Below are 23,295 nucleotides of genomic sequence, written 5' to 3'. Positions count from 1 at the left end.
TCCGCCTGCCGATGCAGGGGACACGGGTTCGTGCCCCGGGTCGAGGAAGAACCCACATGCCGCGGAACGGCTGGGCTCGTGAGCCATGGCTGCTGAGCCTGCGCGTCCGGAGCCTGTGCTCCGCAATGAGAGTGGCCACAGCAGTGAGAGGCCCGCGTACCGCCAAAAAAAAAAAAAAAAAAAAAAAAAAATCAATCACTGTATTTCACCATACTAATAGAGTAAAAAAGAATACCCATATGATCATCTCAGTAATATGGAAAAAGAACCTGATAAAATCCAACATTTATTCCTAATAAAAACAATTAAAACCTCAACAAACTAGGAATAGAAGGGAACTTCTTCAACATGATAAAGGGCATCTATGATACAGCTACCCTTATACTTAATGGTAAAAGACTGAATGTTTTCTTCGTAACATCAAGAACAAGGCAAAGATGTTTACTTTCACCTCTTCTATTTCAATATCATACTGATGATTTTAGCCAGTACAATAAAACACTAAAAAGAAGTAAAAGCTATCCAGATTAGAAAGGAAGAAGTAAAACTGTCTTTATTCTCTGATGACATTGATTGTCTATGTGGAAAATCCTATGGAGTCTACAAAAAGCTATTAGAACTAATAATAGATTTAGCAATGTTTCAGGCTACAAGATCAATATACAAAAAATCAATGGTATTTCAATATACCAGCAACAAACAATCAGAAACTGAAATTTTTAAAATTATCATTATAACATCAAGAAAACATGAAATACTTGAGAATAAACCTAGCAAAATATGTACAAGAAAATCATACAATGAAGATCGTAAAACATTGCTGAGAGAAATTAAAGAAAACCTAAATAAATGGGACATACTGCACTCATGGATTGGAAGACAGTATTATTAAGATGTTGATTCTCTACAATTTGATATATAGATTCAGTGCTATCCTAATAGGCTTTTTGGAGTAGAAATCGATAATCTGATTCTGAAATTCGTATGGAAATTCAAAGGACCTAGAGTAGCCAGAAACAACTTTGTGAAAGAAAAATAAAGTGGGACGACTAACACCACCTGATTTCAAGACTTATTATAAAGCTGTAGTAATCAGCAAAGGGTTATTGGTGTAAAGATACACAAATAGATCACTGAAAGAAAATAGAGTCCCAATACAGATCCACATATATGTGGCCAATCTATTTCAGTAAAGGGGCAAAACCAATTCAGTTGAAGAAAATGAAGGTCTTTCAACAAGTGGTAAAACATATACAAAAATTAGCTCATGATGGATCAAGGACCTAAATGTTAAAACTATAAAACTTTTAGAAGAAAACACAGGACAAAATCATTTTCATTTTTAGTTAGGCAAAGATTTCTTAAATATAACACTAAAAGCACAATCCATAAGAGAAAAAAATTGGACTTACCAAATTAAGAACTTCTGCTCTGTGAAAGTTACTATTAAGAATGAAAAGATAAGCCACAGAGGGGGAGAAATATTTGCAAATCACATATTTCATAAAGGACTTGCATCCAGAATATGTAAAGAACTCTCAAAACTCAATAATAAGAAAATGAACAACCCATTTTTTTAAATGGAAAAATATCTGAACAGACACTCCACCAAAGAAGATATTCTGCTGGGAAGTAAGCACATGAACATGCTCAATATCATTAGTCCTTAGGGAAATGCAAATTAAAACCATAATAAGAGAAAGGCTAAAATTTAAAAAACAAAAAGCAGCTGTAGTGAAGACTGTAGGAAAGACTGGCAAGGATGAAGAGCAACTGGAGCTCTTGTACATTGCAGGTAGAAACATAAGTTGTACAACCACTTTGGTAAACCATTTGGCAGTTTCTTAAAAAGTTAAATAGACACCTATGCATATGATCCTTCCATTCCACTCATAGGTATTACCCAAAAGAAATGAAAGCATATATCCATACAAAGACTTCAACATGAACGTTCATAATAGCTTTATTTTTAACCAAAAACTGGAAACAATCTAAATATCCATCAGCAGGTGAATGCATAAAAACTGTGATATAACCATACAGTAGAATACTACTCAGTAATGAAAAGAAACGAACTAGTAATACATACTACAACATGGATGAATCTCAAAATAATTATGCTGAGTGAAAGAAGCCAGACCAAAGAAAAAACAGTGCCTATTGTATTATTCCATTTGTGTAAAATTCTAGAAATGCACATTATAGTGACAGAAAGATGATCAGCAGTTTCCTGAGAATGGGAGCTGGGACAGGTTAGGATGGAAGGGAAGAAGGAATTACCAAGGGTCCCAAGGAAACTTTGGGGCAATGGATATGTCATCAGTAACGGGTCAAGTCACAATCATATATTACCTAACAGGAAGGAATAAGAATTCAGTATCACTTCTTTTATATTACACCAAAAATACAAACCTTCATCTAATCATAAGGAAACATTAGGCATACCCATATTGAAGGACATTCTACAAAATAACCAGTCTAATCTGCAAAGGTGTCAAGGTTATGAATGTCAAGGGAAGACTCAGGAATTTTTCCAAATTGTCAAAGACTGAAGAGACATGACAAACTAAAGATAACACATGATCTTGTATAAAATCTTTATATTTGTTTATACAAGATCACGTGTTGCATTAAGTTTGTCATGTCTCCTTTGGTGGTAGTAATACATCAATATACATTTCCTGATTTTGATAGTTATGTGGCAGGTATGTAGAAGAGTGTCCTTGTTTGCCAGAAATAGACTGCAGAGTCCAAGGAGTGATTGTGTATCAAATCAGTTACTTTCAGATGGTTCGGGGGCAAGAAAATTATGATGCTTGTAGTATTCTTGAAACTTCTCTTTGAGTTTTAAATTATTTCCAAATAAAAGAAAACATTTTGATAAAACATTGTGTTTGCAAAGGTGTAGAGTGGGAGTATAGATTGATAATCCTTTGTGGAGGGCAGTTTGGCATATCTATCAAAATTACAATGTACATGTCCTTTGACCCAGCAATTTCACTTCCAGGATTTTATCTTACAAATATATTTATACAAATGTGAAATGGTATTTGTACAAAGTTATTCACTCCAACATTGTTTGCAACTGCAAAATACTTGAAACATTCTAAATAGCCATCAATAGGAGACTGATTAAATATATTACTTTAGCGCCAAAATCTCTTAACATGGAATTCCCAAACCTGAAAAACTTTAAAAATCCAAACTTTTTTCTAAGTTGACAGCAAAACCTGGCCTCAGCTGATATGAGGCATTAGTTGCTTCTCAGCACTCTTACCAGTCACAGACGTCTCTGCTGTTCACTAATATTGTTTGCCTTTTTCGTTTAGATGGTTGTTATTTTGTCAGTTTGAGTTTAATTGCCCTGTAAAAAATGCCCAGAAAATTGAAGATACTCCTGTGGGTAAGAATAAGAAGCAAAGGAAGCATCTGTCATTAACAATAGCACAGAAAATAGAGTTAGTGCAAAGTTTGATCAGGTATGTCTATGAGACATCTTACTAAAGAATAAGGTATGGGAATTAACACCACATATGACTTGAAATAATAGAAGGACAAAGAGTTGAAGTTTTACAGGGACAACAATGACCAGAACTAATGAAGAATAGAAATTTTTCAGACGGCAAAAAATGAAGATATTGACACGACCATGATTGAATGGATTCAACAATGAAGCAATGTGAATATGCCACTGACTGGTTTGTTGTTCATGAAACAAGCTAGATTATGCCATGGAAGACTGAACCTTTATGGTGAGTATAGAATATCAGAAGATTGGCTGCATGGGACTTCCCTGGCTGTCCAGTGGCTAAGACTCCGCATTCCCAATGCAGGGGGGCCAGGTTCGATCCCTGGTCAGGGAACTAGATCCCACATGCAGCAACTAAAGATCCCGCATGCTGCAACAAAGATCCCTCATGCCGCAACTAAGACCCAGTGCAGCCAAATACGTAAATAATTTTTTTTTTTCTAAAAGAAAAGGATATTGGCTGCAGAAGTTTCAGAAGCATCACGGTATAAAATATCTGGACAACTATGATGAAATAGCTTCTTTTCATGAAGAAGATGAAAATTATATTGACAGTTTGTTAAGGTAATTTTTAATGAAAACCTTAGTCTCAAACATGTATATACAGTGGATGAAACAGCTTTGTTCTGTTTTCTTAAAAAAAAATAATTAACAATGATTGATGAGCAAACAAGAGGTTTTAAGGACTCTAAGCACAGGTTGAAAGTTCTGGGATGTGCCAATGCAGCAGACAGGTAAAGCTAGAAAAAGCCAACATCCACAATGGTTCAAAGTCATTCAAGGAATTCCCTGGCAGTCCAGTGGTTAGGACTCCGTGCTTTCATTGCCATGGGCCCAGGTTCGATCCCTGGTCAGGGAACTAAGATCACACAAGCTGTGCGACACAGCCAAAAAAAAGAAAATTGTTCACGATTTATTTATTAGTATATAAGTATATAAACAAAAAAGCATGGGTAATCAAAGAGATAATTTCTACCTGGCTTAATAATCTGTACCAATAGCATGAGCTTATTGCACGCAAGCTGGAATGGAAGAAAACTATCCTCATTCCTGGACCACTATTCCACACACATGCCTCATGAACTTCTTGTGACCAAGAAATTTTACTCCCAGGGAAGAGCAAATATAAATATTTATTTGTTTTCATACTAGATACTTGCAGCAGGTAACTCCCAAGTCTTTCTAAGAGAGTTAGTGTAGAAACTTGTTCAGGTATACCTTAATTATGCCATTTACACAGTTGCTGATACTTGATACATATTTTGCAGAGACTTTGGCTTTTAAAGTGAAGTTGTATATGAAGATATTGAAGGGTTTTGTGTCACTAATGAGAAGATATATAGTGTCATTACTTAAGCTAAAAGTCTAAAGTCACCAACCTTGCTACTCAAAGTGTGGTCAGCGGACAAGCAGCATAAACATGACTTGCAGGACTTCCCTGGTGGCGCAGTGGTTAAGAATCCACCTGCCAATGCAGGGGACACGGGTTCGAGCCGTGGTCCGGGAAGATCCCACATGCCACGGAGCAGTGAAGCCCGTGTGCCACAAGTACTGAGCCTGCGCTCTAGAGCCCGTGAGCCACAACTGCTGAGCCCATTTGCCACAGCTACTGAAGCCCGTGCACCTAGAGTCTGTGCTCTGCAACAAGAGAAGCCCCTACAGTGAGAAGCCCGCACACCGCAACGAAGAGTAGCCCCCATTCGCCACAACTAGAGAAAGCCTGTGCACAGCAACGAAGACCAAACACAGCCTAAATAAATAAATAAATAAAACATGACTTGGAGGGGCTTCCCTTGTGGCACAATGGTTAAGAATCCACCTGCCAGTGCCGGGGACACGGGTTCAATCCCTGGTCCGGGGAGATAACCACATGCCTCAGAGCAACTAAGCCCATGCGCTGCAACTACTGAAGCCCGTGCATTCTAGCGCCCACATGCCACAACTCCTGAGCCCGCGTGCTGCAACTACTGAAACCCATGCGCCTAGAACCCACGCTCCGCAACAAGAGAAGCCACTGCAATGAGAAGCCTGCGCACAGCAACAAAGAGTAGCCCCCGGTCGCTGCAACTAGAGAAAGCCCGTGTGCAGCAACAAAGACCCAATACAGCCAAAAACAAAAACAAACATGACTTGGAAGCTTGTTAGAAATGCAAATTCCTAGACCCAACTAACTCTAGACCTACTGAATCAAAATCTCTGTGGGTATAGCCCAAGAATCTTATGCTTTAAAAAATTCTTCAGATGACTTTTATGCCAACTAAGGTTGTAGAAGCACTGAGTTAGAACAAGCTGACATCAAAAAAATACTGAATATTATAAGTTAAATACCTGTTGTACATTCATTGCAAGATAGAAAAATTGCTAAAATAGTGTTAACCCAAATAAGCATGAGGCTAGTAATGATGACAATGATGATATGTAACACAGATGAAAAATAATCTCCATAGACAGTATGGGGGAAATGTATGAGCAGTTAATTGGCCTTGAATAACATGCATTTATCAGTGAAAAAGGGATTATTGCTGCTTACTTAATTGGAAGAGACTGCTTATATAGAAATCTATGTTAATGAGACACATTATCCTAGAAGTACACCTTTTTGAAGGCCATCTATTGTAGCTGCTTCATCATTAATCTCTATCCTGGCCCATCATTAAATATCCAACTCTAATCTTTGGTGACAATAATAACAGTGCAGATGAAGCCTTTTGTCCAAGATCCTCAAGAAACCAGATGGAAGAAGTATTTACTGTATGCATATGTACAGATACTTAGCTCGGTTTGAGGTTTTATTGAATGTTTTCCTTAGAAATAAAAGAGTACCAAGTATTTATGGTCTGTATCACACTATTTCATTCATCAGTTTGTTACTGTATCAAAAAACTACAATACTAATTTTGCTATTTATCCTACCTAGTGTGAATATTCATACTTTCACTGCACAAATAGTAATGTGTTTAATTATGGGATGCTGCCTCAGACCTCCTGTATTATATATAATATATGCACAAATTATCTGTATATAACTTTAAAAATAATGAATTCCAAATGCATTCCACACCCAGAGGTTTTGAATAAGCAGCTGTGGACCTATACGTACATAAATGGGATACTATGCAGCCATTTAAAAGAACAAGAATCTCTTTATGTACTGATGTGGAATAATCTCTAAGATATACTGATATGTAGGGAAAAAATGACATGTAAATCTGTATATACTATGCTACCATTTGTGGATTTTTTTTAAAGGAGAGGAAACAAAGTATTTTCTTGTTATGCATAGAATATCCTGGAAGGTAAAACAAAAACTATTGGTTGTGTACCGAGTTAGAATTGGATGAATGTGGGTCAGAGGTAAGGGGGAGAAAGAATTTTTCATTATTTACCTTTTGTATCTTTTCAACATTGAACCATGTGAATATTTCCAAAATTTTAAATTATAAATGTAAAAAGAAACATCTCAAATTGAAATGCAAAAATTAAAAAAGAATGGGGGTGGGGGAACCCAGAACAGAATATCTGAGAACTGTAAGACAATTACAAAAGATATATTTTCGGTTGGCCAAATAAGATGTTATGGAAAAACCTGAATGAACTTTTTGACCAACCCAATAACATATGCAGTATATTCTGTGATACCCGAAGGAGAAGAAAGAAAAGAGCAAAGGAAATATTTGAAGTAATAATAGCTGAGAATTTTCCAAAATTAGTGACAGAAACCAGAACACAGATCCAGGAAGATCAGAGAACACCAAGTAGGATGAATACCAAAAAGTTTTCTCCTAGCCATGTCCTATTCAAACTGCAGAAAATCAAAAACCAGGAGAAAATCTTGAAAGAAGACAGAGAACAAGCCAACCTTACCTATAGAGAAACAAGGATAAGAATTACATCAACTTCACTTTATAAACCATGCAAGCAAGAGGGAGTGAAGTGAAATATTTAAAATGTTGCAAGAAAAAACCACCAACCTAGAATTCAGTATCCAGATAAATTAGCCTTCAAAAGTAAAGGAGAAATAAAGACTGTCTCAAACAAAGGCTGTAGACAATAAATTGCAAGAAATCCTTCATAGGGAAGAAAAATGATAGAGCTGAAACTCAAATCTTTGTGAAGAAAGGAAGAGTGTTAGAGAAGGAATAAATAAAGGTAAAATAAATCCTTCGGGTTTTTAAAGAAATTCTTAATTGAACCAATAGATAACTGCTTGTTCAAAATAATAATAGCAATGTATTGGGTTACTATAGCTTAAAGATAAATGAAAGCAGTGATGTTATAGACAGACGGAAGAATTGGGAATACTATTATAAGTTACCTTATGAAGTGGTATAGTTATTTGAAAATGGACTTAGATTAGTTGTAAATGTATACTGCCACTCTAGGGCAAACACTAAAGTAATTTTTTGAAGAAATAGAATTGTGAGAAGAGAAAATTGAATTATGTAAAATGCTCAGTTTAAAACAGAGAAGGCAGAAAAGAGGAAAGTTTTTTTTTTTTAAAAAAAGAAAAACAAATGCAGTGAATAAAAAACAGTTACAAATATGGTAGATATTAATCCAAATATATCAGTAATCATTTTAAATGTCTTTTAAATGGTCTAAATACACCAATTAAAAGACAGATTGGAGAACTTACATAGTAAAAATTATTTCAGTTTTCTTGATTTATTGTAAGTTTCTTTGTGGTAATAATCCCTCTCAGCATATTTTAATGACATATACCTAGTGACTAATCAACAAACACTAGTCTATAATAGAAACGATGGTTGACCTACTGCATTTACATGGCTATCTGTAGGAATGCTTATGAAGTATTTATCACCAATGCCACTTGCTAGCAATTACTCAATTTTCCATGTCAGCATAATTTTAATAAATTTTGTATCCCAAAAGAGAATGATTGCTTCCTCCCCCAAGAATTTACAGTAGAATTTTTTGCCTTCTTGTTTATGGGGAAAAAAAATAGAAGGAAATTTTGAGATTAGAAGAAAAAAAAGACTGGAAAAGAAAAAGTTAATTCCCTGGTGGTCCGGTGGTTAGGACTCCATGCTTCCACTGCAGGGGGCCCAGGTTTGATCCCTGGTTGGGGAACTAAGATCCTGCAAGCCACATGGTTCGGCCGGGCGGGAAAAAAAAACAGACAGACTGACAGTGGATTTAAAAAAAAAAAAAGAAAGAAAAAGACCCAACTATATGTTGTCTACAAGAAACCCAGTTTAAATGTAAAGACACAGATAGAGTGAAAGTAAAGGGAAGGGATCGATGACCTAAATATAAGAGCTAAAGTCATAAATTTCATAAGAGAAAACATAGGAGTAAATCTTCATGACCTTGGATATGGCAATAGAGTCTTAGATTATGATACCAAAAGCATGAGCAGCAAAAGAAAAGAATAAATTGGACCTCATCAAAGTTAAAAACTTTTGTTCAGGGGGCTTCCCTGGTGGCGCAGTGGTTGAGAATCTGCCTGCTAATGCAGGGGACACGGGTTCGAGCCCTGGTCTGGGAGGATCCCACATGCCGTGGAGCAGCTAGGCCCGTGAGCCACAACTACTGAGCCTGCGCGTCTGGAGCCTGTGCTCCGCAACAAGAGAGGCCAGGATAGTGAGAGGCCCGCGCACCGCGAGGAAGAGTGGCCCCCGTTTGCCACAGCTGGAGAAAGCCCTCGCACAGAAACGAAGACCCAACACAGCAAAAATAAATTAATTAATTAATTAAACCACATTAGAGAATGGCTGAAAACACTTAAAAAAAAAAAAAAACTTTTGTTCATCAAAGGACATTATCAAGAAAGTGAAAAGACAACTTAAAGGATGGAAGAAAATATTTATAAATTGTATATCCGATAAGGGCTTAACTTACAGAATATGTAAAGAACTACAACAAAACGATAAACAACTGAATTTAAAGTGGGCAAAAGACTTGAAGAGACAGTTCTCCAGAGAAGATACACAAATGGCTTATAAGCACATGAAAAAAAACCTCAACATCATTAGTCATTAGGGAAATGCAAATCAAGACCACAATGAGATACCACTTCACACCCACTAGAATGGCGTTTCTTTGGCCATTCTTAGTGGGATCTTAGTTCCCGAAGGACTGAACCCAGGTCCCCCTGCAGTGAAGCGTGGAGTCCTATGGTGAGGATGTGGAGAAATTGAAATCCTTTTACATTGCTGGTGGGAATGTAAAGTGATTCAGCTGCTGTGGAAAATAGTGTGATGATTCCTGAAATTTTTAAATAGAATTAACATATGATCTAATAATTCCACTCCTGGGTATATGCCCAAAAGAATTGAAAACAAGGACTCAAAACAGGTACTTTATATGCCAGTGTTCATTGCAGCATTATTCACAATAGCCAAAAGTTGGAAACAACCCAAGTGTCCATCAGCATATGAATGGATAAACAAAATATAGCATATATATACAATGGAATATTATTATTAAGTCATTAAAAAGAAATGTTCTGATAACATGCTACAACATGGGGTAACCTTGAAGACATTATGCTAAGTGAAATAATTCAGACACAAAACAAATAATTATTGTATGATTCCACATATAGGTCTAGGATAGACAAATTAATAAAGATAGAGAGTAGAAGTTACCAGGGGCTAAAGGGAGAAACAATGGTGAGTTACTGCTTAATGAGTACAGAGTTACTGCTTAATGAGTACAGAGTTTCTGTTTAAGGTGATAAAAATATTTTGGAAATAGATGGTGCTGGTATTTATACAATGAATGATATTTCACAATGGTGAATATGATTAACACCACTCAGTTGTACACTTTAAAATAGTTAAAATAGCAAGTTTTATTATATATATATATATATATATATATATATATATTTTAACCATAGTTAATAGATAGGCAGTGTTAAAACAAGCAAATACACCCTAAGTACAAACACTGAACAGCACTGGGCTTCATTTATATCCTGTACCTTTAGGCAGATATTTAACTCTTCTGTGACTGAGTTTGTATGCTTTACCTTTCCATATATTTTGAACTAAAAACAGAGGCCAGGGCTTAAACAAATAAACCACATATATGAGGTGTTGTCAGCACTCTGGCCCCCACTTTCCATACCTTGGAGACTCACTATCAAACCAACTGCACTGAAAGCAGGAAGAGACTGGAAAAGATATTCTCTCAGGAAAGCATGCATACTAGTTGAGGCAGTTTGTTATTTTCATCTTAAAAACTGTTTCTTAACCACAGTCAGATCCCTTCAACAACAACTAAGTAAAGTATGGAGAAAGGTATACAATGTTAACACAAATCAAGAGAAAGCTGGAATGCCTATGTTAATCAAACAAAGCAGACTTCAGTACATGGGAAATTATTAGGGATAAAGAGGGGCACTACAGGGTTTCCCTGGTGGTGCAGTGGTTAAGAATCCACCTGCCAACGCAGGGGACACGGGTTCGAGCCCTGGTCCGGGAAGATCCCACATGCCGCGGAGCAGCTAAGCCTGTGCGCCACAACTACTGAGCCTGAACTCTAGAGCCCGCGAGCCACAACTACTGAAGCCCGTGTGCCTAGAGTCCATGCTCCACAACAAGAGAAGCCACCGCAATGAGAAGCCCGCACACCGCAACGAAGAGTTGCCCCCACTCGCTGCAACTAGAGAAAGCCCATGCACAGCAACGAAGACCCAACGCAGCCAAAAATTAATTGATTAATTAATTAATTTTTAAAAAGAGGGGCATTACATAGTGATAAAGGGGTCAGTTCTCCAAGAAATCATAATAATCCTTAATGTATATGCATCTAACAATAAAGCATCAAAATATATGAGGCAAAAAACTGACAGAGGGCTTCCCTGGTGGCGCAGTGGTTGGGAGTCCGCCTGCCGATGCGGGGGACACGGGTTCGTGCCCCAGTCCGGGAAGATCCCACATGCTGCGGAGTGGCTAGGCCTGTGAGCCATGGCCGCTGAGCCTGCGCATCCGGAGCCTGTGCTCCGCGATGGGAGAGGCCGTGGCGGTGAGACGCCCGCATACCGAAAAAAAAAAAAAACTGATAGAACTGCAAGGAGAGATGGACAAATCCACTGAGAATTCACAATACCTCTATCAGTAGTTGGTAGATCAGGCAGGCAGAAAATCAGTAAGGTATACTTGAACTGAACAGCACCATCAATTAACTGGATCTAATTAACATTGGTAAAATACTTCCTCAAACAACAATAAGAATACACATTCTTTTCAAGCTCACATGGAATGTTCACCAAGATAGACCACATTCTGGACCATAAAACACACCTCAATACATTTAGAAGAATAGAAATCATACAAAGTATACTCTCAGGTCACAGTGGAATTAAACTAGAAATTAAGAACAGAAGGATAACTGAAAAAACTCCCCCAAAATATGGAGTTTAAACAACACACTTCTAAGTAACACATGGATCAAGATGACGTCTTGAGAAATTTTTAAATATTTTGAACTAAATGAAAGTTAAAACGCAACTAATCAGAAATGTAGGATGCAATGAAAGCAGTGCTTGGAGGGAAATTTTATAGCGTTAAATGCAAATGTTAGAAAAGGAATATTTGCAACCAATAATCTATTACCTCACACCTGTTAGAATGGCTATTATCAAAAAGATAAGAGATGTGGAGTGCACTGTTGGTGGGAATGTAAATTGGTATAGCCACTCTGGAAAACAGTACAGAGGTTTCTCAAAAAATTAAAAAATAGAAATACCATGTATGGTCCAGCAATCCCACATCTGGGCATATATCCAAAGGAAATGAAATCACTATCTCAAAGAGATATCTGCACTCCCATGTTAATTGCATTGCAGCATTATTCACAATAGCCAAGATTTGGAAACAATGTAAGTGTCTGTTGACAGATGAAAGGATAAAGAAAATGTAGTATATATACAGACATGTACATACACAATGGAATATTATTCAAACATAAAAAGGAAAGCCAGTCATTTGCAACTTTGAGGGCATTATGCTAAGTGAAATAAGTCAGAGAAAGACAAATGTATGATCTCACATATGTGAGAATCTAAAAAAAGCTGAACTATAGAAACAGAGAGTAGATTGGTGGTTGACAGGGGGTAGGGGCTGGGAGAAATGGGGTGATGTTGGTCAAAGGATACAGACATCCAGTTATATGAGTAAGTTCCGGGGATCTAATATGGTAACTATAGTTAACATGGTGACTATAGTTAACTGTATTATATACTTGAAATTTGCTAAAAGAGTAGATCTTAAATGTTCTTGCCTCAATGAAAAAAAGAAAAAGGTAACTGTAAGGTGATGAATATGTTAACTAACCTTATCGTGGTAATCATTTGCAATAAATATATCAAGTCACATTATACACCTTAAACTAAAACAATATTATATGTCAATTATGTCTCAATAAAGGTGAGGGGGAATAAAATAAAATAAGCTTCCACCTTAGAAAACTAGAGAAAGAAGAGCAAAGCTGGAAGAAAAAAAAAAAAAGATAATAAAAAAATTAAAGCAGAAGTCATGAAACTGAAAATAGGAAAACATGAGAAAACCAAAGAAAGCGAAAGCTGGTTCTTTCTAAAGATCAATAAAACTGATAAACCTCTAGCCAGGCTAGCCAAAAAACAAAAACAAACAAATAAAAAAAGATGACATAAATTACTAATATCTTAAATGAAAAGAGGGGCCATCATTATTGATCCATGGATGTTAAAAGGATAATGAAGGAATATTATGAAAAACAGTATTCTCTAAAATTTGATATCTTAGATGATGAAACGGACCAATTCCTTGAAAAACACAATCTACCAAAACTCACACATGGAGAAATAAATAATAAATAAATAAATCTAGGCCTACATCTGTTAAAGAAGTTGAATCAGTAATCTTCCAAACAGAAAGCACTTGGCCCAGATGATTTCACTGGTGAGTTCTATCAAATACTTGAAAAAAATGATACCAACTCTCTGTAGTCTCTTCCAGAAAACAGAAGCAGAGAGAACACTTCCTAACTCATCCTACGAGGCCAGCATTACCTAATACCAAAACCAGATAAAGACAGTACAAAAAAGGAGAACTACATACCAATATCACTCATGGGCATAAATGCAAAAAATCCTCAACAAAATATTAGCAAACTGAATCCAACAAAGTGTGAAAAGAATTATACACCATGACCAAGTGGGATTTATTCCAGGAATGCAAGGCTGATTCAGCACTTGAAAATCAATTAATGTAATCCATTACATCCACAGGCTAAAGAAGAAAGATCATATGATTATACTAATAGACACAGGAAAAAAAATTAACAAAGGCCAACACCTATTCATAATTTAAAAAAAAAAAAACAACAAAACCTCTCAGCAAATTAGGAATAGAAGAGAACTTATTCAACTTTATAAAGAACATCTAGAAAGAACCTCCAGCTACCATCATACTTAATGGAGAGAACATAGATGCCTTCCCCTGAAGATCAGAAATAGGACAAGAATATCACCTCTCACCACTCCCATTCAACATTATACGGGAAGTCCTAGCTAATGAAATAAGACAAGAAAGGAAAGAAAAGGTATATAGGTTGGAAAGGAAGAAATAAAACTGTCTTTGTTTGCAGATGACTTGATTGTCTATGTTAAATCCCAAAGAATCAAGAACAAACTGGAACTAATGACTGATTGTGGTAAGGTTGCAGGATACAAGGGTAATATACAAAAGTCAATTCCTTTCCTATGTACCAGCAATGAGCAGTTGGAATTTTAAGTTAAAAACCACAATACCATTTACATTAGGACCCCTCAAAAAAGTACTAAGAAAAATCTAACAGAATATGTACAAGATCTATATGAGGAAAACGATAAAACTTTGAGGAAAGAAATCAAAGAAGATCTAAATGAATAAATATTCCATGTCCATAAATAGGAAGACTCAATACTGTTATTATGTCAGTGCTTCCTAACTTGATCTATAAATTCAGTAGTACAGTCTCAACCAAAATCCTAGCATTTTATTTTGTGGATATCGATAAACTCTCTTTATATGGGAAAGCAAAAGACCTAGAATAGCCAATACAATATTGAAGAACAAAGTTGGAGAACTAACACCATCTGACTTCAAGACAATATAAAGCTACAGTAATCAAATAGTGTGGTATTGGCAAAAGAATAGACAAATAGTTCAATGGAACAGAATATAGAGCTCAGAAATAGACCCACACAAATATAGTCAACTGATCCTTGACAGAGGAGAAAAGGACAGTCTTTTCAACAAATGGTACTGGAAGAACTGTACATCCACATTTTAAAAAATGAATATAGACACTGACCTTACACCTTTCACAAAAATTAATTCAAAATGTATCAGACATAAAGGTAAAACACAAAATTATAAAGCTTCTAGAAGATAACACAGGAGAAAATATAGGTGACCTTGGGTTTGGCAATAACTTTTTTTTTGGCCACGCCGTGCAGCTTGTGGGATCTTAGTTCCAGGACCAGGGATCGAACCTGGGCCCCCCGCATTGGAAGCGTGGAGTCCTAACCACTGGACCGCCAGGGAATTCCCAGCAATAACTTTTTAGATACAACACCACAATTACAATCCATGAAAGAAAACACTGATAAGTAGGACATCATTAAAGTTTAAAACTTATGTGAAAAACACTGAAAAGACGAGCCACAGACTGGGAGAAAATATTTGCAAAACAATATCTGATAAAGGACTTGTATCCCAAATACACAAATAACTCTTAAAACTCAACAATAAGGAAAACAAACAACTGAATTTTAAAATGCACTAAAGACCTGAACTGATGCCTTACCAAACAAGATATACAGATGGCAAACAAGCATATAAAAAGATATTCAGCATGATATGTCATTTGGGGAATGCAAATTAAAACAAAGGCTAGAAACCACTACATACCTATTAGAACGGCTAAAATCCAAAACACTGACAACACCAAACACTAGTGAGGATGTGGAGCAGCAGGGACTCATTCATTCCTGGTGTGAATGCAAAAGGTCCAGCCACTTTGGAAGACAGTTTGGCAGTTTTTTTACAAAGCTGCACATAGTCTAACTATATGATTCAGCAGTCATGTTCCTAAGTATTTACCCAAATGAGTTGGAAACTTATGTCCACACAAAAACCAGCACACAAATGTTTATAGCAGCTTTATTTGTAATTGCCAAGAACTGGAAGCAACCAAGATGCCCTGTAGTAGGTGAATGGATAAACAAACTGAGGTAGATCCATACAATGGGATATCATTTCCCAATAAAAAGAAATGAGCTACCCTTCAATAAATGGTGCTGGGAAAACTGGAGAGCTACATGTAAAAGAATGAAATTAGAACATTCTCTAACCCTATATACAAAAATAAACTCAAAATGTATCAAAGACCTAAATGTAAGACCAGAAACCATAAAACTCCTTGAAGAAAACACTCTGACATAAATCGTAGCAATGTTTTTTTGGATCTGTATCCTAAAGCAAAGGAAATAAAAGCAAAAATAAACAAATGGGACCTAACGCTTTTTGCACAGCAAAAGAAACCATCAACAAAATGAAAAGACTACCTACTGAATGGGAGAAAATATTTGCAAATAATATGACCAAGAAGGGGTTAAATCCAAAATATATAAACAGCTCGTATAACCTAACATCAAAAAAACAAAACAACCTGATTAAAAGATGGGCAGAAGACCTGAACAGACATTTTTCCAAATGTCTATTTGGAATGCTCAACAGGCACATAAAAAGATGCTCAATATCATTAATCATCAGAGAAATGCAAATTAAAACCACAATGAGATAATCACCTCACAGCTGTCAGAATGGCTGTCCTCAAAAAGAACACAAATAACAAAGGTTGGCAAGGATGTGGAAGAAAGGGAACCCTCATACACTGTTGGTGGAAATGTAAATTGGTGCAGCCACTGTGGCATATGATATGGAGAGTTCTCAGAAAACTAAAAATAGAAATACGACATGACCCAGCAATTCCACTCCTGGGTATATATCCAAAAAATATTAAAACACTAATTCAGAAAGATATATGTACCCCAGTGTTCATAGCAGCGTCATTTACAATAGCCAAGAAATGGAAGCAACCTAAGTGTCCATCAACAGATGAATGGATAAAGAAGAGATGGTACACCACCTAGAGGGGTGGGATAGGGAGGGTGGGAGGGAGACCCAAGAGGGAGGGGATATGGGGATATATGTATATGTATAGCTGATTCACTTTGTTATACAGCTGAAACTAACACAACAATGTAAAGCAATTATACTCCAATAAAGATGTTAAAAAAAAAAAGGAAGAGATGGTATAGATAGATATACAATGGAATACTGCTCAGCCATAAAAAAGAACAAAATTTTGCCATTTGCAACAATATGGATGACTTGGAGGGTGTTCTACTAAGTAAGTTAAGTCAGACAGAGAAAGACAAATATTGTATGATAGCACTTTTATGTGAAATCTTAAAAAATACAACAAACTAGTGAATATAACAGAAAAGAAACAGACTCACAGATATAGAGACCAAACTTGTGGGGAATTCCCTGGTGGTCCAGTGGTTAGGCCTCCGTGCTCTCACTGACAAGGGCCCAGGTTCAGTCCCTGGTCAGGGAACTAAGATCCCACAAGCCGCGTGGTGCGGCCAAAAAAAAACAAAGTCTATTAAATGTTTTAATTGTTTTTAAAGATGATAGAAGAAAAAAAGGTAATCTCTCAATCCTGACACCCAAAGATAACTACTACTACTAAGACGGTTTTATAATAAATATTCCCAGGTATTTCCTGTTCACATATGTGTGCACACACATGCTGTACACAGACAGACTGCTACTTATCTCTTTTATATAAAAGTAGAATCATAGGGCTTCCCTGGTGGTGCAGTGGTTGAGAGTCCGCCTGCCATGCAGGGGACACGGGTTCGTGCCCCGGTCCGGGAAGATCCCACATGCCGCGGAGTGGCTGGGCCCGTGAACCATGGCCGCTGAGCCTGCGCGTCCGGAGCCTGTGCTCCGCAACGGGAGAGGCCACAACAGTGAGAGGCCCGCGTACCGCAAAAAAAAAAAAAAAAAAAAAAGTAGAATCATAGAATATTAACTATACACAAATTTTTTATAATTCCCCCAACAACCTTAAAAGGTTATTTTTTCCATTACTTCCATGAAGTAACTGATCTGGTAAACGGCTGAACTAGGTTCACTTCCCAATGTATTTTACTCCGAAGTCTGTATACTCTTACCACTGCACCTCTTGGTAAAACATAAGACCTACTTTTTGTTCTATCTTTACTTCACATTTTACCCCCTCAGAAGATACACCAATCTTTCATATACCCTACTGCCATTATACAGTGAACTTCACGTCATATGGTACACATGGCATTCCTGCAATGTATTCCTTAACTCTGTGCACTCATACTTGCCTACTGGATAGGAAGTGGTGGCCCAGCTCCTTTTTGCTCCAGGGAGCTGTACTGAGGAACAAACTATGGGACTGGCATACTTTTTTGGCAATAATGTGGCTTCCTTCTCCTGTATACGTAGCTCTCAAAATTCAGGTGTTCTAGAAAATGACTTCTGGGACCTAAAGATCCTGAGGGAAAAGAGGGCGAGGGGTAGAGGCAGATGAAAAGGTGGAGAGAGGTGAATTCATGTGGGTGCCTGGGGAAGGAAGGAGCCTCCAGTGGGTTCAGTGGAGACAGAGCTTGACCACCCAGAAGAGATGGTGGCCTTCAGAAGCACTCAGTGCATTGATAGCCATCAGTTCAACCAGTACCTGTTGTGATCAGCTGACTGTTCAGGGAAGCTTTAAAGAAGACCTTGTCCCTGCCCCTTCTCTCGGCATCTGTAGGAGACACTCTGAGGCTCCGCACAATCCTGGAAGCAATACAGAAGCACATCCATTCTTCCTCCCTCATCTTCAAACTGGCCCAAGATGCATTCAAGATTGCTACACCCACGGACAGTAGTACAGACAGCACCCTGCTCAACGTGGCCCTGGAGCTGGGGTTACAGGTATGGAGGACAAGCGGGCCATCCCCACTTTAGACTTCTGGCCTAGTGACAACTGGTAGAAGATGAGATCCCACGGGGACTGGAGTGGGCATGGGCCAGGACTGGTTCTTTCTCTGTCCCCAGGACACAGCTTCTAGGCTAGACACAAGGTGAGGACTCAACATTGGCCTCTGTTTTGAAGTTACGGCCAGTTAAGCAGTGTAGCCTTAGGCTCCACAGGGTCCCCATCTTCTCCCTACCCCACCCCCATTCCTCCAAGTCAAGCAAGGTGTGGTAATAAGGGCTTTATTCATTACAGGTCATCAGAGGAGTGTTCTATCTGATTGGTAGCAGGGGTGGGGCAGAAATTAAACAAACCCATCTGTAGTTATCAGGGGAGAGATGGCTGTTTAAGGCACCAATAAATACTTGTTGCATAAATGAATGGCAAGGGGGAGTGGGGAGGGGGAGGTTATAGCAATTATGCTTAGCCAACTGGGAAGGCTGCTTTTTTGCCCAGGTGATGAGGATGACCTTATCAACCCTTAACTGGAGGCGCCGGGAGATGGTGCGGTGGTTGGTGACATGTGCTACAGAAGTGGGTGAGTCTCCCAGCTCCCTGTACCCGCAGGGGAAAGGATTCCTAGGCCCTACTCTTGGGACAGGATGACGAATTTAGAGCTCTCATATTCCTATTACTGATGGCTAGGAAAGGATGAGGCTGCTGGTAGGAGAAGATGGCCTCTGTTCAGCCTGACCAAACTCTGCCCTCACTGCTTGGACCATACCCTGCTGTCAGCAGCACTTTGACCCTCTGATCAGAGACATTCTGAGAGAGTGAATTTTCAGCCACAAGTACTCAAGTGTAGCCTTGGGAGGTAGTTGGCCCAGTGGTTTGGTCCCAGTCCCTGTCCATGATTCTGAGAAACCCCAAACAACTTGGGAGGCTCGGGACCCCATCTAGAGCCCAAAGCCCCAGCACAAGACTCTACCCTGAGAGGCCCCACTTCAGCTAGAACCCCCAGGCAGATCTGCGACTCCTGCCTTGCGGCAGGCAAACCACAGGCTCTGTTGCTCCATCCTTGTGAGGGGCTTAGAGCACCTGCAGAAACCTTCAACACTCTCACCTGGGGAAGGAAGGGATGGGAAGAGACCCCAAACAGGGTCTGGGCGTCTGGGTTGTTCCCCTTGCCCTGGTTGCCTCAGATCATCTCAAGGCTGCTGAGAAGGAGGGAGAACTCGTCTCTGCAGGCCAAGTTCTGACCCCAAACGGTAGTCTGGGCAGACCTGGATCAGGACCCACCCGGATGGCCACGGCTGAGCTCAGGCTCTCCCTGACAGGTGTGCAGGCCCTGGTGAGCATCCTGCAGAGCTGGTACACACTCTTCACCCCCACCGAGGCTACCAGCATTGTGGCTGCCACAGCCGTATCCCACACCACTATCCTGCGCCTCAGTCTTGACTACCCACAGCGGGAGGAGCTGGCTAGCTGTGCTCGCACGCTGGCCCTGCAGTGTGCTATGAAGGATCCACAGAGCTGCGCCCTATCGGCCCTCACACTCTGTGAGAAGGACCACATCGCCTTTGAAGCAGCCTACCAGATTGCCATTGATGCTGCTGCTGGCGGCATGACTCACTCACAGCTGTTCACCATCGCCCGCTACATGGAGCTCCGTGGCTACCCGCTACGTGCCTTCAAGCTGGCCTCACTGGCCATGAGCCATCTCAACCTGGCCTACAACCAGGACACCCACCCGGCCATCAATGATGTGCTCTGGGCGTGTGCCCTCAGCCACTCCCTGGGCAAGAATGAGCTGGCGGCCCTGATTCCCCTGGTGGTGAAGAGTGTGCACTGTGCCACAGTGCTTTCAGACATCCTGCGGCGCTGCACGGTCACTGCGCCTGGCCTGGCCGGCATCCCAGGCCGCCGCAGCTCGGGAAAGCTTATGTCCACCGACAAAGCTCCCCTGCGCCAGCTGCTGGATGCCACCATCAATGCCTATATCAACACCACACACTCGCGCCTGACACACATCAGCCCTCGCCACTACGGAGAGTTCATTGAGTTTCTGAGCAAGGCCCGGGAGACCTTCCTGCTGCCGCAGGATGGCCACCTGCAGTTTGCCCAGTTCATCGACAACCTGAAACAAATCTACAAAGGCAAGAAGAAGCTGATGCTGCTGGTGCGAGAGCGCTTTGGCTGAGAGAGCAGATAGCTTGCTGCTGGGGCATCCTGCACTCCCAGGTATCATCCGGTCAGGCCAAGGACACAAACATTTGTCCACCCTGAGAGGACTCTGAGCACCTGTGGCTGAAGCCAGAGGACCACAGGGCTAAGCATGGGGAGAGTCCAACTCTAGCCAACATGCCTTGTCAAGGTTCTCACAACAGCCCACTGTTCCTGGAGGAGCTGGGCCCTGCAGACCGATCAGAAACCCCACACATGCCACCTCACGCCCCGCTATCCTGCGTGTCCTGGGCATTGGCCCTCTCTCCTTGGCAAACACAGAACACTGTTCCGTCTCAGGGATTGCTTAACCAGAGAAACAGAAGCATTTATGGTACTGTAAATACTATAGTATATGTGTTGCCAATTACATTGTAAAATTGTAACTATTTATAATTCTGGTTCTAATCTGATGGGTGGGAAGATAGGCTTGTTTTCTGAGGAGATTCACAACCGTTTCTCAGGTTTCCCTTGCAGAGGATCTGCTATTGGCAGTGGAAGAGTGGGGGTGGCAGAGAGAAAAATGGCCATTAGAGTAAACCCCAAGTCTAGTCTATGCAGAAACCCCGGCCTGCAGATGGGCATTGACAGCCCAGTGATGGGTGAGGGGCAGGGCCCGGTCTTGACTTAGACTTTCACCTCACGAAGCCATGAGGACACAGAAGCTCTTGCTCCTGCCTCACACAGCCTCTCTCTCTGGGAGCCTGCTGAGCTCCTGAGAAACAAAGGCAGGGAGAAGGTGAAGGTCTGGGAGGCCACTGGGCTTATAATGTTCATCTTCTCTGGTCACCTTTGTGTTAGACAGCATCTGGTTTCATCTCTAATTACACTTGTGTGTGTGTGGATCTGGATGGCTACGTACGTGCATCTGTGCGCATAGATACATCTGTGCGTGCCTGCATGTGCACATGTATATTTATGTGTATCTGTGTCAGGTCTGTGTCTGTGTAAAGACATGTCTGTGTACTGGATGGTGGGTTTCTGTGTGAGGGTATACACATTTGTGAACATATAAAAATACATATCTGTGTGTGTGTGTGTGTGTGTGTTGATTGTCAATGCATGTGTAGTGTTTGTGTATCTGGGCACATGTAAGTGCATGTGTATAAACATGTCCGTGTCTGTGTGTAACTGTGTATATTTCCACATGTAGGTTTGTCTGTGAATTCATGTTTGAGGATCTGCCTGAATGTGTCCCTTCTCTTTTTGCCAGATCTCTCATCCCCATTTCTCTTATTCTCTCACCAGCTAAACATGTTCATCTCTGGGCCTCCTTTATTCACCATTGTCTCACCAAACAAGCTTCTAAGCACTAGTCTCCCTCTGCCCTGAGTGGCTCCTTCAGTGCCACATTTCTCTTCTTACCCTGTACTTGCTTTCTTCCCCTGCCTTTCTACCTCAAGCTTCCTCTGCCTGCTTCTGTCACAGTCCCATTGGTCATTGGTTTGGAGGCTGCGGCTGGAATGCATTTGGCCTTTTCCTTTCTGACTAGTTTCTAGCTCTAGTGGGCAACCCCTGTCTTAGCCCTGGCTGACCTCCACAGCGTATCATGTTCCTGCTACCTTACTGACCCCTCTGCTCAGCCTGGAATTGTAATAGGAGGTAGCACAGGCATTCGGAAGAGTCATTTAGATGCCAGTGTCTTGGTGGTTACTGTTCCATGTTTTAGTTCCCCAGTAGGGGGTGGGGTGTGACAGGGAAGGGGTGGTATAGTTAGAGTGTGAACCAAGGACCTCTTTGTCTGCTTTACTTTCCTGTCTTTGACAAACTGTTTGTGTCACTTTTCTTTTCTCCACACTAACCAGTAAGTTGCATTTGCTGTTTGTGGCTACCAAAGTCTCACCGTCCAGCTACGGGCCCAACAACCTCTCAGCCCAATAGGTTGGTTTAAAAAAAAAAAAAAGACAACGCCACTCCCATTTCTGTATCACAATTGCCGTTTTTTAGCAAGTGTGTGAACTCACAGTGCTTTTCTATGAATAAATCCTGGATCACAGAAAAGATCATTTTTCTAAAATCAGAAATTGTGTTCTTTCAATAAATGGGGCCCTTCTCTCTTCTCCATCACCTGGCTGGGACAGGGAGCTGGTTAGGCTATATAGCACAGTGGGTTCCTAATGGTCTAAGATGTGGAATGACAAATGAAGAATTTCCTATTGCACCACACCCCTCTCCAGAGCTCACAGGCCTATCAGAGCCTGATCCCAGGAAATAGGTACCACCATGAAAAGCGGAAACAGCAAAATACTGAGAAAATTAGAGGGTATGCGCAGAAAAGAAAGAATGCAGGGCAACTGGCCCTGTGTCCCACTCTGGTCTATACACCCTTCCCTCCCCAGACGCAAAGCCCTGTCAATTTGGCCTCATATGCTATAGGGACCCCATTTCCCTGCAAATGTCACAGCTCTAGCTCCTAGGAAGATCTGCACAGCCCCATGTAGCTCTGGGGCTTGGAGATCTGAGAGCAAAATGGTGGTAAAGGTCCTGATATTAAGTCCTACATACATATTCACTGATACCCGAGGTCCCATGACTTGTGGGAG

At 40.1% G+C, this 23,295-nt stretch overlaps 1 protein-coding gene across 1 annotated transcript in view; it reads left to right on the top strand.

The window, feature by feature from the left end:
- The window catches only part of ZSWIM5 (zinc finger SWIM-type containing 5), a 256,329-nt gene extending 233,674 nt beyond the window's left edge, over window positions 1-22,655 (top strand). Inside the window, exons 12-14 of the mRNA XM_032606638.1 lie at window positions 18,383-18,546; window positions 19,046-19,127; window positions 19,867-22,655. Coding sequence (XP_032462529.1) covers window positions 18,383-18,546; window positions 19,046-19,127; window positions 19,867-20,729 — 1,109 coding nt within the window. The 3' untranslated portion in view covers window positions 20,730-22,655. The remainder of the gene's footprint in view (window positions 1-18,382; window positions 18,547-19,045; window positions 19,128-19,866) is intronic.
- Window positions 22,656-23,295: the final 640 nt, after the last annotated feature.

The sequence above is a fragment of the Phocoena sinus genome, chromosome 1, assembly GCF_008692025.1.
Source record: "Phocoena sinus isolate mPhoSin1 chromosome 1, mPhoSin1.pri, whole genome shotgun sequence".
In the NCBI taxonomy this organism is placed as follows: Eukaryota; Metazoa; Chordata; class Mammalia; order Artiodactyla; family Phocoenidae; genus Phocoena; species Phocoena sinus.
This window is presented reverse-complemented; position numbering and strand designations above follow the sequence as displayed.